We start from the raw sequence: 15,103 nt of genomic DNA, 5'->3' as shown, positions 1-15,103 counted from the left end.
ATATCTAAAGTCAATGGGACTTGCATGTTTTTCCGCAAGTCTGCTAGGTACTAGTATAAGAAGACTGTAAGGATAGATGTTTGGGATAACAGCAGTTGTCTATCTAGTCCAGAAGATAAAATCAGTTAACTAGTCAAAATGAGATGACTAGATAATATGAATCACAGAATTGTACTGAGATCATCGAGTCCAACCCCTGAATACAGGATGAGCATATTCATTTAATGCTGACTAGATCTTATTAACACTATTTTTTTCCATGTTCTGTTGCCTTTAAGCCTATCTAGTGTGAGAATGGTGTTAGAATTTGGGAAAGATCTCCTTCCAGAAGAGACATTGATCTAGCAAAGTGGAAATGACAAGAACATGGCCCCTTCCAATTACCTTATTTCTGGACAAATTTCCACAGTGACAGTCTTACTAGATCTCAATGCACACAACTCCTAGAAAATGCAACACATTTCCTTTAAGTTAATACAAAAAAGTACTAAGAAGAGCATCCATCTTCCACCCATATAAACAAGCAGTGAAGAAAATAGATTGAATCACCTCTAAAGCTTACTTGGAACTGGGAGCAAAGACTTGTACCTCAGTTGTCTATTAAGCATACAGGAGATAGAAATGAGATAGAAAGAATAATACAATTTCTTTAAAGAGCTTGTGAAAGATGAAAGAAATGTAAGCTTTCTGAGGGAAATGAAAATAGCAGAAGAATTTTCCTTAGTCACCAGTAGGCAAATATTCAGTAGGTGGGATATTTTCATGTGATATGCCTTGCAAATATTATCCATTGCCTTGGTGGTAATACTGAACTTTCAAATATCTTATTCCTGGTGAAAGTAATGATTTAATAGAATGTATCAATTTCTAATTATTAATTTTCCCTTATTTTTGGTTTTCAGTTCATGAATGCCAAACATGAAGACTTAGTGTAGTCTGATATGCATACAAATATATAGAGAATGGATGTCATGCAGATGTGTTGAAAATACATTTTATTTTGAACACATCAAAATCAAAGCTCAGGAAAAAAATTGAAAAAAAAAATGATTTACTGAGCATTGACAGACCTCTTTGTGATATTCAAATTTGATCTGTGAAGGGGAAATATTCTAATACATAATGAGCCTTACTGAATATACTTAATCTCAGCATACTAAGTTTATTCATAATCTTTCCTCCCACAACTTCTTTAAAACCATGGTTGACAACTAAATCACATTGTATTTATGGAATTCTACATGTTGTTGCAAGTTTCTCACTAACTTTAGTAGTCACAGACATTTATGTATTTAGAGAGAACTAGCATCTAAATTTCATTTGATTCTTCAAGCCAGCCTTTGGATGTGCATTTTTCAATCCAAGATACTACAAGAGTGAGTTTAAGATAGTATACTCAGTGGTAATGCAACCCGGAAGCAGTCTTGCAGATAACTATAAAAATGCCACAAATTTCAAGAAAAAATTGTCAGTACTGAGAGGAATTATATTCTTTCAACTTATAGGGCTGCATGTAAACAACGTAAGCATAAAGTCAATACTTTGGTAAATAATTGTACAGATAGTATGTATAGTATGTACAGAAAAATACCCAAAAGAGTAATTTGGAGAAAGCAAGGTACAGCTTATTGATTTTACTTGGTGATTACAGCGTAAATGCATTCACATTACATAGTATTCATGGGGCTCTCAGTATCACAGTTTTTAAAGACTGAGACGGGCAAGAGAGTGATTGATTGAGACAAAGAAACATTCTTAACTGTAGATGCAAAATAGTTCAAAATTTCTCCAAATAAAACCTGCTAAGTGAGAAATAGTAACTTCAAACTTCACTACTACGCTAAACATCATACGACTTGAATGTTTTATATGAGGAGTTATCTTGACCCTCAAATTAAGTAGTTTGATTACTCCTTTTATTTTTATTCCTTCCTAAGTCTGCAGGTAGTTGTGAATGTTGCTAGTGAAAAGCGTAGAACTGAACAAAACAAGTGGAATGAATTGAAGTATTTAAGGGAGTGGAAAACCTTTGTAATTTATTAATTTATTCAAGACTTTTACAAAACTTTACAATTTAATTATTGGAAGATTACAGAACTGCTTCAGTGCTTCCGTACTGAGTTAAATAAACTGTACGTGCAAGGAGTAATAAATGAAATTGTTAATTTCAGTGCATCCTTAGGGAATAGTAAAGGGGGAGGGTTTACATTATTTAGAGCTCCAAATGGATTTGAGTTTATATACAGCAATAAATCTTAACTACATTGTTAATTAACCCTGTCTCAAGCCCCTTTTTACCTTAGGGGTTGAAAGACAACACAGTGTCTGTTAGGATAACTCACCATTCATGTTCTTAAAGATGTTTAGGACTGGGAGGATTTGCCGATAATAGGGCACTAAGGCTTCTCCCACCATGTCTGCTGATACCACCAGGTGCTGGAGGACTTTCAGTGTGATGCAGATGACCTGTCGGTTTCGAAGGCTCAGTGCATCTGTGATGTATAAAGAACAACAGTCACAAAGCAGAATTAATTTTTAAAATGTAGAGTGAGGGGGAGGAGTACTTTAATGGACAAATTTAATTAAATTGTGTTCTGCTGGGGATTGTAAGTGAGCCTTTATTAGCCCAGCTTTGAAAGACCCCAAAGATGGATTGCAGTCCTGATGTTATAAAACACTGCCTTGTCTGATTGTTATTTGTTCCCACAATTTGTGCTGACTCTTCAGTAACCCAAAGAATGCAGCTCATTATTCCCTCATGCTGCCTGTGTAATACTGGCATGGTCCAAACAAATAAAAAATAAAAGTTCAATAAGTACCATTTGGGGCCAATGAAACTGTACAACTGCAAGACAACCTGCAAAGGTTGACAACAGATACATTCTAGTGCCACAATTAGCCTGTTTGTATTATTGTACCCATTCATTTCATGATCGTTTTATTCATTCAACTAACAATTCCTACTATTCTAAGAACCAGTACAATGAAGTAAATGTTTACAGGAAGAAAACACAAAAAATATGTGAAGACAAACATTACCAAAAAAAAAAAAAAAAAAAAGAAAAAAAGAGAAAAATTTTGTCTTGCCTTGTTTTTTTCTCTTAGCTTTCAGTGTAGTGATTCTAATCTTATGATACTAAGACATTTCCTACATATGTTTTGTTACTCTTCACTTTTGAGTTTGCTAAAAACAAATATCTCTCTGGTAATGAAAAATGCCTTCTGCTTGAGAAATATGCATACACATACACATATATACATATATATGCAAAACCCCTCAAGTTATAAGACCTTGTCTGAAATCATACAGTTGGCTATATAAGTCGAATTTGCTGTACTATGACACATAGGTCTAATTTCTTAGTTTTCTGCTCACTTACATAGACATCTTCGTCACTGTACTGGGAAAAGCTAAACTATAAAGGATAAGCTCATATTCAACAATACATGTTTTATAAACAAACAAAAAATATATAAATATATATAATATAAATATAATATATATATATAAATATATATATAAATATGTGATTCAATGCAGTGTAAGTATAAACAATTGGAAAAAAATATGGGAAAGAATGCAATCAAAACTGTACGAGCATTAACTTACTAGCAACTTATTCAAGAACTGCCTGCTCACAATCAAGCTATGGCATTCAGTACGTCTGGCAGTAAGTGTTGTCAGCGTACAAGAATGTTGTTCCATAGGGAATGAGGTAGTATCCTCACACAAGAACAGCATCACTTTTTTCATCTCTTAAAGTAAATATACTGTGCCACACTCTCTCCTGCTCCTTACGCCTGTTGAGTGTTAAAAAATCAGAGCTAGAGCTCTGAAGCAAGGGCAAAGCAGGCTGGTTGTAAAAATTTGTTAAAAAAACTCTTGAAAATCAGCTAGTAAATAATCTATTTTCATGATTCTTTTCATGCTTATGAAGAGCATGCTAAAACTACTGTTAAGCAACCAAGTTAGGGAGCCCAAGGTATAAATGTACTGTAACACATCATTCTATGATTCTAAGATAAAGAAGTGCCATTAAATGAAATTACAGGTTAGCTTCCATAATTTCTTATTTGCTGGTTCCTAGTGGACTCATCAGGCTACACATAATGTCATGATGTTCCTGGGCATATTCACAAGTGGACAAAAAGTCCATCAATTCAGCTTGCTTCCATTAAGTCCCAGCAAGGACATCAGTTATTCCAGTTACTATGTTCTAAGGCTGCTTTAGTGAGGAGAGACTCGCAGAAAGATTCTAAAGATTCAGTCCAAATACCAGACAAGAAAACATTCCCTTACAGAGTAACAGGCATTGTATGTTTTCTTAACAAAGTGATTGAAAGAGGAAGCATATCATTTGCAGCGTATGTTTATTCATAACTTAACTGTCATACCCAGAAATGCTAGCTAAATGAACTGATAGGGAAATAATCAGTAACACGTATACTTTTCAGCACAATAATTATTGTAAAACTTAACCAATGGCAGAAATCACAAATTCTTAATTCTTAAGCAATAAACTGCACCTAATTCCAAGAATGGTTTTTCCTGACTGTAGAAGCCGGCCCAGAGGTTAAGGGCTCTTATTTTTAGGCACATAGAGAGTATCATGTACACAGAAACGGTTACCCAAGCACTTCAAGAAAAAGCTCTTTATCTGCAGGTGTTGGCTTCCAAAAGTTTTCACAGTTTCCCGTGTTCAGACTTCTGTCCTGTGTGAAGATAACCCTCATTTGAGTGGAAGCTGGCATTATGCCAGTAAAATTCCTTAATAAAGTCAAAAATATGATTTGTATCTCCTGACTAAGGAGTCCCAGCTCTTACAGCAAACCAAATGCATACTGAATTCAGAAGTCTTCACAGAACCTATTGTGAAAGTTTCCTTAACTTAGAGTTGTACTATAGGTATACCTACAAGAACTTTAAATAGTAATATTGGCACTTCTTTCACCTTCATTCCAGAATATTTGTTGGATACTTGTTCCACCTCCCTCAACACAAGGTTCTCCCATCCATCATGTAACATGCAAAACAAATACGAAGAAACAGAATTTGGGTCAAGAGTTTGAGTGCCAAAATAGAGGATATAGTAGAATCAAACAGACTGCGGAATTTGAGCCTGAAGCCCTTCAGATTGCGTAAGTCTGCAGTGTGTGTGTTAGGAAAACACTTGTAAATATCAAAAGTAAGATCAAATTGACTGCAGAACTGTTATTATTATTAAATATTTGGACCATGCCAAGCATAACAGTCAACCAGCTCCTGGCTTTATTATATTAGGCACTGTATAAACATTTAATTAGAGAATGTCCCTGCCCCTACATCACTTCCAAACATATGCTTATTTTTAAAAATCTAGTAATTATTTTCTGTGTGGTGCCATCACTGCAGACCATTCTCCCACATGAGTGAAATGAATAAAATCCTAATGTAGTCTAAGAAATAAGTACAATTCAACAGTTTGAGTAATGTCAATGATATCTGAAGGTTACCAGAAAGGAATGAAAGTACTAATATCCCTGAAGAAGAATATAGCAAATCATTTTAAAACTCTTAGTTAAGGAGAGCTACCTATCACTCAAGAAGGAAAAAATAAATTGTCTCTTTGGCTCAGTAGTTTCAGTGTTTTCTCCTTTAATGGCATGTCAGTTTGACTATTTTACTTGTGATGAGGCTGCACACTTTTGCAGTAGACCCTCTGTGTGATTAACTGGTTAATGCAAGTAATGCAAGTAAATAAAGTACAATAAAGTAAATTAAATAAATAAATAATAAAATAAATAATAAAATAAATAAAATACAATAAAGTATTCATGAATATTTCAATTTATACTTACACTTTTTTTTTAAACAAATATTCTCTGAAATTCTCCATAACATTTGATTCAGTAAAAGTCAGTTTTAAAATGTTAACAAGTTGAATATCTGATGCAAGACCTCAGAATCTAAGTCAGCTCAGTATTTCTGCCACTTAAAGCCACATTTAAAAAGTTTATCTGAAATGGCACATTTTTGTGAGGGAGGTTTTCCACAACAATGTTTATTAAAGCTTGTTCACAATATGGTGATAGACAATACCAATTTATTGATAGCTTCAGTGATTTATTCTTTACTAAATTTTATTGGAAATCAGCAAATTCAGAATTTTTGTTTGAGTGGAGATTTTTCTAAAGATATATGCCACTTGTTATACATTTAGACAGAAGCAATTCATATATGCAGCAATCATTGCTCTTAAAAACACAAGTCTTCTCCTTGAGTAACACTTGTAACATCTCAGAGAAGACCTAGAAGCTTCATAAGCTGATATTTTTTGTCAAATCAGACTCCAAAATTTCATTTATTGTCTAAATACTAAAATCTGTATTTTGATAGTTCTATTTAAAGTTATGTTGATAATTTATTTCTGTTTAATTGGAACTGATCTTTGATTATATTCAACTACCTTTCCAAGTACAGCGTTATGAAACTATTTAGAAATTTTTCATTTTTTCTTTAGGTCTAAAACTAAACACTATAATCAGTTCAGTGTGCATTCTCATCTTTCCCTCTGCTGGTAAACAAAAATACCTGTGATGGAAAATTACTTCACTGAAGCCAAACAAGACACATAGAATAGGTCTTGTGCAACTGTGAGGTTGGCTAATGAGGCTGTGGATGCCCGTCTTCCTGGAAGCATTCAAAGCCAGGCTGGATGGGGCTTAGAGCAACCTGGTGTAGTGAGAGGTGTCCCTGACTATAGACAGGGGGGTTGGAAGTAGGTGATCTTAAAAGTCTCTTCCAACCCAAACCATTCTATGACTCTATGATCCATCACTAAATCACTGATATTTGTAAGAAACATGATCTAGCAGAAGAGAAGAGTCAGTGGCTTTATAGAAATTTAGTTCTGCTTGTAACTGTAGTGCTTTACTAGACTGGCAGCTGCAAAGCTTGAATTCTATTAACATTTGTAGGCCCTGTTTAATTAAATAATATAAAGAAAACATTAAGAATAGAGTTTCATAAACCACATCAGTGGATAAGCCAGTTTACAGAAATCCCTCCATCCTTAGTATTCTGTCCCCTGTGCTGTCTCAAACTAGTAAACAGCATTGAGTATCCTCTCAATGAACACAACTTCATCACCAGTGAATCATTTTAGAAAGGATTTCAGGAACAAACTACGGAACCAAAGACTAGTAATGCTGGCATCTGCAGAAATTAATAGAAAGTATTCTGAATGTACTGCAAATCCTTGAAGAACAATGTGGACAAAAAAAGACAAGTAATACAGTTTTCTGAGACTTTCAAATGTATTTGACAAAGTCTCTCACTGATGATTCTTGAAACACTCGACTGCTATGGTTAGGAAGAGAGCAATAATAAATGGCTACTGGGATGAGGATTGCTAGAAAAGACAAGAGTAAAGAGAAGGAAAAAGAAAATATCTATATTATTTGAAACCACCTGAAGTTTCACAGAACCACAGAAACACCAAGGTTGGAAAAGACCTACAATATCATCCAGTCCAACCATCCAACTATCACTAATAGTTCACACTAAACCATGTCTCTCAACACAAAATCCAAACATTCCTGTGATCAGTTTTGAGTTGCAGAATCTAACATAAATCTTCTAATTGCAATTATTTGTACTGGTTAACAGGTACTACTGGAAAGAAGCATCCAATATTTAAGAAACAAGACAAATCTTCCAAAAAAGCTGGAGAGCATTTCTATCTTTAAAAGCATTTTAAATTTATAAAAGTTTTCTACATTTACTTTCCAGCCATGTTCTTAACAACTAGAACTGGTTCTCAAGACCAATAGTCAGTCAACAGCAAGAAAGCAATCAAACCATAAAAGGTTCTATAGGTGACAGAAAGGAACAGAGATGATAAAAAATGAGGAATACAGCCCAGAAAACTCTGTTTATTGCATAAAAATATTTTAGTATTCTGTGAAATAAGGAAGTATTTAATGATTACAAATATCTCAAGTACAGTGAAATATCACAGGATAACAGAATTGCAGGGGTTGGAAGTGATCTCAGGAGAATATTGAGTCCAGTCCCACTGCTAAAGTATATACCCTACAGTTGGTCACACAGGTAGGCATCTAGATGGGTCTTGAATATCTCCACAGAAGGAGACTCCTCAACTTCTCTGGGCAAGCTGTTCCAGTGTTCCATCACTCTTATTGTAAAGAAGTTCTTCCAAATAAATCTGCTTAGAATAACTGCTATTGACAGGTTCAGCTCTACTCATCTAAATATAATACCAGCCCTCATTTGATATTAAATGTGATTAATTACGTCGTTGTCCAAGACATCAACCCACATTTTACAACTGGATGTTGAATATAAGAAAACAAAAATAAGTTTAATTTAGAAACGTATTAGATGTTAGAAAGGACTTTGTAGGTCATGTTGAGGGAATACTGTTCTGTACATTTCTCTGGCCCACAAAAATATGTATTTCTTAATGATCATAGAAAAAAAAAAAAAAAAAAAAAAAGAAAAGCTTCTGTGTTCCTTAGGATAGAGATTGCTCTTTTTCAATTTAGTCAGAAGTGTTTGTCAGTTAGGTCTGCTATCCGTAGAAATGATACTTCCATCTAATTTACATTTAATGTGCAAACGTGAGCTTTATTTGGCTTTTAGGCCTGGATTCAGATTCCCTATGTGTCCTTTTTAAGATTCACAACTCATAAAACAAAACATTCTGGCAACTGGGCAATCCAAGCTGCTTAAGTATTTACTTTCACATTATCTTCATTAGCAAAGCTATAACAACATGTTTCTACTGATCATCTCTACTTACTTATTCCAACTTCTGCACTATCGCCTATTATTCTTTCACTTTTGACAGAGCTGCTACAAGCTAGGCCATTGATATCATCTGAGTTCACAAGTAACTTCCCTCTGAAAATGTGTTTTTTATTATTTTAGGTTTGGTGGGTTTTTTTTCTTCATTTGTTTGGATCTTTTTGAATACATCAGGAAGTGAGATTCTGAGATTCACAAACAATTGCATTAACTAAAATCGACTGAAATGAGCTGGAGTGAAGGAGATGAAACTTGCCTGCATGTCTTGGAAGCGCTTACAATCATGCTGTAAGCAAAAAAAAAAAAAAAAAAAAAAAGGTAAATGCTTACACTTCATGAAGAGCAATAGGTGCCTTTGAAAGCAGGTGCTTGCTTCCATACACTGTGTTTGATGCCCCTGATGTTGCTCATAGTAACACCAGATAAAAGGGTAATAACATCCTGCCTCCTCAGTGTGTGCTTTTGCCTGTGTATCTCATGTCAAATCCGGTGAATTTTGCAGGATTCTCAAAGTTTCAAAAAACCTAACAACAGCAAGTATAAGGAATTACGGCTTTTCCAATCTCATTATGGCAAACATAATATTGAACATAAGTTGCCTCAAAAAAAAAAAAAAAGTATGAAAAGGGATTTTACACTCACATAATGACCACAAAGAATTTAGAACAGGAGCATTCAATTAGCAACCAAACAGTATAACATCCCTCTCTCACCTCCTCTCTGCCTTTTCCTGGCTATTCTTAGCTGCCTATAGATAAGATCAGGCCACATGTCAGTTTTAAAATAAATCAATGCATTACTGAAAGACATGGGGTACAGACAGACCCTTTTGTGCCCTAAAAATAAAGGAATGCTCCAGTTTCTTATAGGCAGCTCTGCTTGCTACCCCAGAGATGTATATCTGGGTTCTATTCTGCGTCCTGCCAGAGATACAGTTTGTGATTAGCAGAATTAGCCTCCTTCCTGCCCTGTCTATAGTATGACAATAACAGTATGGAGCTTCCTGGCAAGGGAGAAGATATTCTTCTCTGCATTATACATCAGAATTTTTGTAGTACCTACAGTATTCCTCTATGAGCAGTACATCTCAAATTATGGATCTCAGTTTTAGTTTAAATAAACAGTGGGTTAGCCTAAGCTATGTGTGAAATGGAATTAAAAGTCTTAACACCTTGAGATATTTGCATTTTCTGATTCTGCATTTTTTAATTTTTAGTTGGATTTATTACAGGCTTGACATTCCAGATAATTTGTTTTTCCTATTCTTCTTACATCATTCAGTGACAATACTTGTAGATAATTTTATCACAGTTTGCCATTGCAAAATGAAATATGATTTGAATTCTTATTTTAAGAAACCAGAATATATTTCGAATACTTTTTGAGAAATCAGCATCTCCAATCTGAATTTTTTTCTTCCTCACAATTTTTCAAAACGAAAAATCTGTCAAGGTGGCAAATAAAAATAAGGAATTATTTCAGTTTTTTTTCAGGAAGGAAACTGTATTGGTTAATTTCAGCTATCTCCCTTTCCTTAGTCATTGCTTGTTTGCATAACTGGATGAAAATTTGTGGAGGTGATTAGGACTAAGAGTAAACCACACATTTATTAAGTAATTTCATTTTCATCTTTAGGATACAATATTCAAAAAGTGTGAACTTTAAACAAATCATTAGTCATGGGTAGGTTGACAGATTTCTCCTTAAATCTTTTAATTATACAAAAAAATTCTAATTTAATTTAAAAAGTTTTTTTGAGAGCAGCCTTTTGCTAATATTTCCCTTCAACACAAACGCAGGAGTGAAATCTGCTTTTAAAAGCACTTCATTTGCAGAGTTATTTTTCTGTTTTTCTTTTATCCCTTTCCTCTCCATCATATATATATATTGCCTAACGATCAATTGATTTGCTCTTAGTTGCAGTAGAAATATAGTAGTGGTCTAAAAGAAGACTGGTTAATCAGATATAACACACCCAGAGGAACACTTTAGACACAGTAATCTACATAAAACATAGCTGAGCTTATTGGGGATGGAGCTTAGTCACAGAAATATACAGCTCTGACTACACCGTTATATTACACGTGCACAGAGAACTTCAAAAACTCTTAGAGGTATACACTTCCAGGTTCCTTGAAATGGTGTGTGTCTTTTTAGCATACTATCACTGGTTTAGTCAGGAAGAAGTATTTGTCATATTTAGATGCTATTTGGTCTCTTCACACTTCACAAATAATGCAGAAGCTTTGAAAAAAAGACACAAAAGCAACAAAAAAACACCAGCGAACCACTGTACGGTAAAATAAAACAGAGCCAACAAATAAATTTAGCCAGCACATTCTTGAATTGGTTTCAGTACCTTAAATACTGATTCAATTTAAAAGGCTATATATCAAACCCATATAAATATCCTTACCTAGCACTCTTTTTCTAATGCTAAAAGCTGTGCAACCAATAAGGCTTCTAGGTAATTATTTTTAAGCTAGATTCTACTCTCAGCTAGACTTTTAAATCCCAAATGGAGCTGCTGTCATAAACTTGCAGTTTTTTCTGAAAACACTATTTCAGCTTTCAAAACAAAAATACCACTATAAATTTATTTGGATGTTGTTGAAAATAAAGATTTAAAGAAATGACATGAATCCTGTCTTAGAGAGAAAAATGAGTGATGTTGTTTTCATAACCTTTCACAAATATCGCTTACAGAGTAACCATTCTTTAAAATTATATACTCCTTTTGACATTTTCAAAATCTACAGGAAGATATAGTGACATCACTAATTGATCTTTTAAAAGGAGAACAAAGCTAATGAATAAAACAAAACAATTCTGATCTTTCCAGTATTAACACATCAGTATTATCAAAAGCCAAACTATATTCCTTTTCCCCTTTTCTAAAATTCTGCTTGACAATTCATTCTGTAACACAAAGAGAATGGCTGTTTTATTCTGCATTAGCATGGATGCTGAATCATCTACAGAAATAGGGCAAAGGACAGCAATGATATCATTACTGATCAACCATAAAATAAAAATCAAGTATATCAACATGGCTTTTTAGTGCTAAGATTATATAGTTTACACCTGGAAAAATAAATGGAAGTCAGCTGGCACAGATTAACGTTAGTTTACCTATTCAACTCTCATACTCTCTTTCTCAATTTAAAAAAAAAAAAAAAAAAAGAAGAAAAGAAAAGAAGTTGTTGCATCAAAACTGCCTAGTGGTAATGCTTCTGTATCCAAGAATTTCTCAGGAGAGGGCAAATTAGCATGGGCTGAAACCCCATTTCTAATAAAACAATTCTGTCATGTTCCCACACTGAGAAGACAGCATGACACTGTCTGGTTTACTAGCATATGTATAACACATAGACTTGAGAATCACATTATCAAACTAGAGAAGGATATTGTTTCAGAATATAATCTAGTGAAGGTATAGATCTAAAGAACCAGGAAGGACAAAACAGTACATGTGAAAGAACAGATGTTTCAAAAAATTAAGTTTTAGTCTTAGTGGTATTCCATCTCAGACTACATAATGTTTGTTTCTACAGAAAGTGTTAGAGTAGATAATTCTGTAATTTTGATCTGATGATTTCTCCTGTCATTTCAGATGAACTGCTTTATACAGCAACAGACTTACATAATAAATGCATAAAAATCAGGTAAGAAAATGTCCCTTCACATTTCCAAAGACAATGAGTCATTCTGTAATAAGAAAAAGACTCAACAGACAGGCTATTTTTCTGGAGAACTGCATCTACCATGTGATTGAAGGCATAAACCTTCTGGCCTTACACCTTATGAATTACTCAAGTTTGCAGTAATCTACATGAAATTTACGGCCTGTCATGTTTTGTTGCTTAATTAGCAACTTGTCAAAAATCTATGCCATATAAATGCAATTTTAGTTTTTTTTAACTCCCACATCTTCACCTACTTTTTATTGGGATAATGAGCTGAGGAATGACAGGAAGAATCTTGTTTTCACCATGTTCCAGCATGTCATGGATTCCTTGACGAGCAAAAAACTCATATGGAAATGTCATTTCACAAAGTCCATCAAAAAACAAAGGCAGATAATAATGATAGTCCAGCTTCTCAATTTCTACCTGAAAATATAAAATAAATAGTCAAATACAATTTTACAAAACAAATAGAATATTATCAGGTTGATACATAATTAGTGCCATCTAATAAGTACATTTAGAAAATAATAATTGATATTATATCACTGAAGAGTATCATTGAGTATCATTAAGTCTCCAGCAAGATATATCACAAGATACTGAAATACCAAAAATATTTGATGTAAGGATCAGAAAGAAAATTAGTATGCTCACATATACTTTCTGAACAGCTGCCACTCAACTCAGTTGTTTAGATGAAACTAACATTTCAAGCATCTGAAATAGCACTTGAAAGCTTCCTGATTTTTCAGTACCAGATCCTTACATTTTTGCTTATATACCTTACTCTGTACGTCACCCACAGGAATCAATGCTGTTATTTCAAGCATAACATTCGGTTTGCTTCAGGAAAATCTGATCACTATATGCTCACTTGGACATTCAAAAGAACAAATAAGAAAAACAATCCTGTAACCAAAAACATATCCAACATTGTACAAGTATCAGTATTTGTATAGAATACCCAACTTCCTAGAATATTGACCTAATTTTATTTGTTACTCATTTCAGGAACAGAATTCTAAGAAAATTTCATTGAGAAATCATAGTGAAACTAAGTACCTATTTCTAATAGGAATCTCCCTCCAATACTAAACTAGAAAGTGAGGGATTTTGCACCTACCTTTTCTTTTCTCTACTCATCATTATCCTGATGTTACATACATTCATGATAGCCAGTGAGAAAAAGAATTTGTTTGCTTTCAGTTTATCAGAGCTCTGAATATAGCTAAGAGGTTCTCAACAGCCAAGCATTTCCTCTGAAAAGCTTAAGATCATCAGAACTACTGAGAGACCAATCCATCTCTTTAGGTAACCTCTTCTTTAAAACACTGCCTAACTGCTACACTATTTTTCCAGTGAGATGGTATTTTGGAATTTGGTAAGCACTTCCTCCTTCACATCTAACAAACTTTATCACAGAGTATGCTGAAGCTCAAAACATCCTATGAAAAAATTTCTCAAGTTAAGCAAACCAATACCCATCCCTTGATTTAGGGCCAATAACGTTCTCACTTGAATCATGGAAGTCAAGCAAATACCAGACATGCATTGGCCACTGTCATTCATTTTCCACCCAGCCTGACTCTAAGCAGACCTGACCTTGCACATCATAGCTACTGACTAGAACACTTCAGTCTTTCACGTTACAACTGATCTACTTATGATAAATGAAAATTAAAATGGAAAAAGTATTTGAAAGTAAGTCCTTTATATTTGCTGTGAATATCTCACTATTGGCAGATGTAGAGCCAATTACATACTTCAATACCCTCACATATGAGAATGTTGATCTCTAATGAGTCTAAAAAGAATTACTGCATTATAACTACCTACAAACAAACAAAATCAATTTCTAGTTGTGAGCCATACAGAGGAAGGAAAAAACAAAATCCACATTTCCTAGCAGTGAATCTATAACATTGTATATGATTGCTTTTTTTTTTTTTTTTTTTTTTTAATTTCAAAGCAACCAAAAAAATAAAATTCAGAAGATATTTACATTATGTGTATTTATAGTTTTTGACACTCAGCATGTTATGGATCAGGCTTGTGAGCTAGTAAAATAGCTACTGCAGACTTCTGTTTACAAGCCTAATTCAGAAGCCAAATTCCTAACTACAGAGACAAGTTTTCATCAAGTGAGAAATGGCCAGCTAGTCAAAAAAATATTGATGAAAAAGGAAGAGCAAGAAGAAGACATTTTTTCTTGTCCTCTGTCCTTGTGTTTTTCTTTTTAACTTCTAATTTGTAGTTTACACAGTTATTTGATTACAATCTCATTACTGGAAGTTCGGCTTTCAGAAAATTTAGAACAAAATCTACAAGTACTTGTACCTGGGCAAAGCTTTAGATGTGAAAGTGAGATATATGTATTTTTTAAAGTTGTGTTTTTTGTTTTTTGTTTTTTTTTCCAAAAGAAAACCATCTTTGTCAGAATATAACTCCATTTCATTTGTTTTCTTTTTTAAAATGCATTCCTTACATGGACTTTAGACAACTCTTTCAAAATTACAAACAATTTCCAGGGAAGTACACAACCTTGTCAGGTATAAGGATCTGCAACTATTCTGATCAAAACATATAAAATAGAATCCTTCATATT

At 33.8% G+C, this 15,103-nt stretch overlaps 1 protein-coding gene across 3 annotated transcripts in view; it reads right to left on the bottom strand.

Annotated features, from left to right (window-relative positions):
* The window catches only part of PACRG (parkin coregulated), a 192,766-nt gene that overhangs the window by 81,090 nt on the left and 96,573 nt on the right, over positions 1–15,103 (bottom strand). For all 3 annotated transcript variants that reach the window (XM_048938035.1, XM_048938033.1, XM_048938034.1), the window contains exons 4-5: positions 12,750–12,921; positions 2,343–2,492 (exon numbers count right to left, since the gene is read on the bottom strand). In XM_048938035.1, the coding sequence (XP_048793992.1) occupies positions 2,343–2,492; positions 12,750–12,921 (322 nt within the window). The remainder of the gene's footprint in view (positions 1–2,342; positions 2,493–12,749; positions 12,922–15,103) is intronic.

This window comes from Lagopus muta, chromosome 2 (assembly GCF_023343835.1).
Source record: "Lagopus muta isolate bLagMut1 chromosome 2, bLagMut1 primary, whole genome shotgun sequence".
In the NCBI taxonomy this organism is placed as follows: Eukaryota; Metazoa; Chordata; class Aves; order Galliformes; family Phasianidae; genus Lagopus; species Lagopus muta.
Note: the sequence above shows the minus strand (reverse complement) of the source record. Positions and strands in the feature narration are given on the sequence as shown.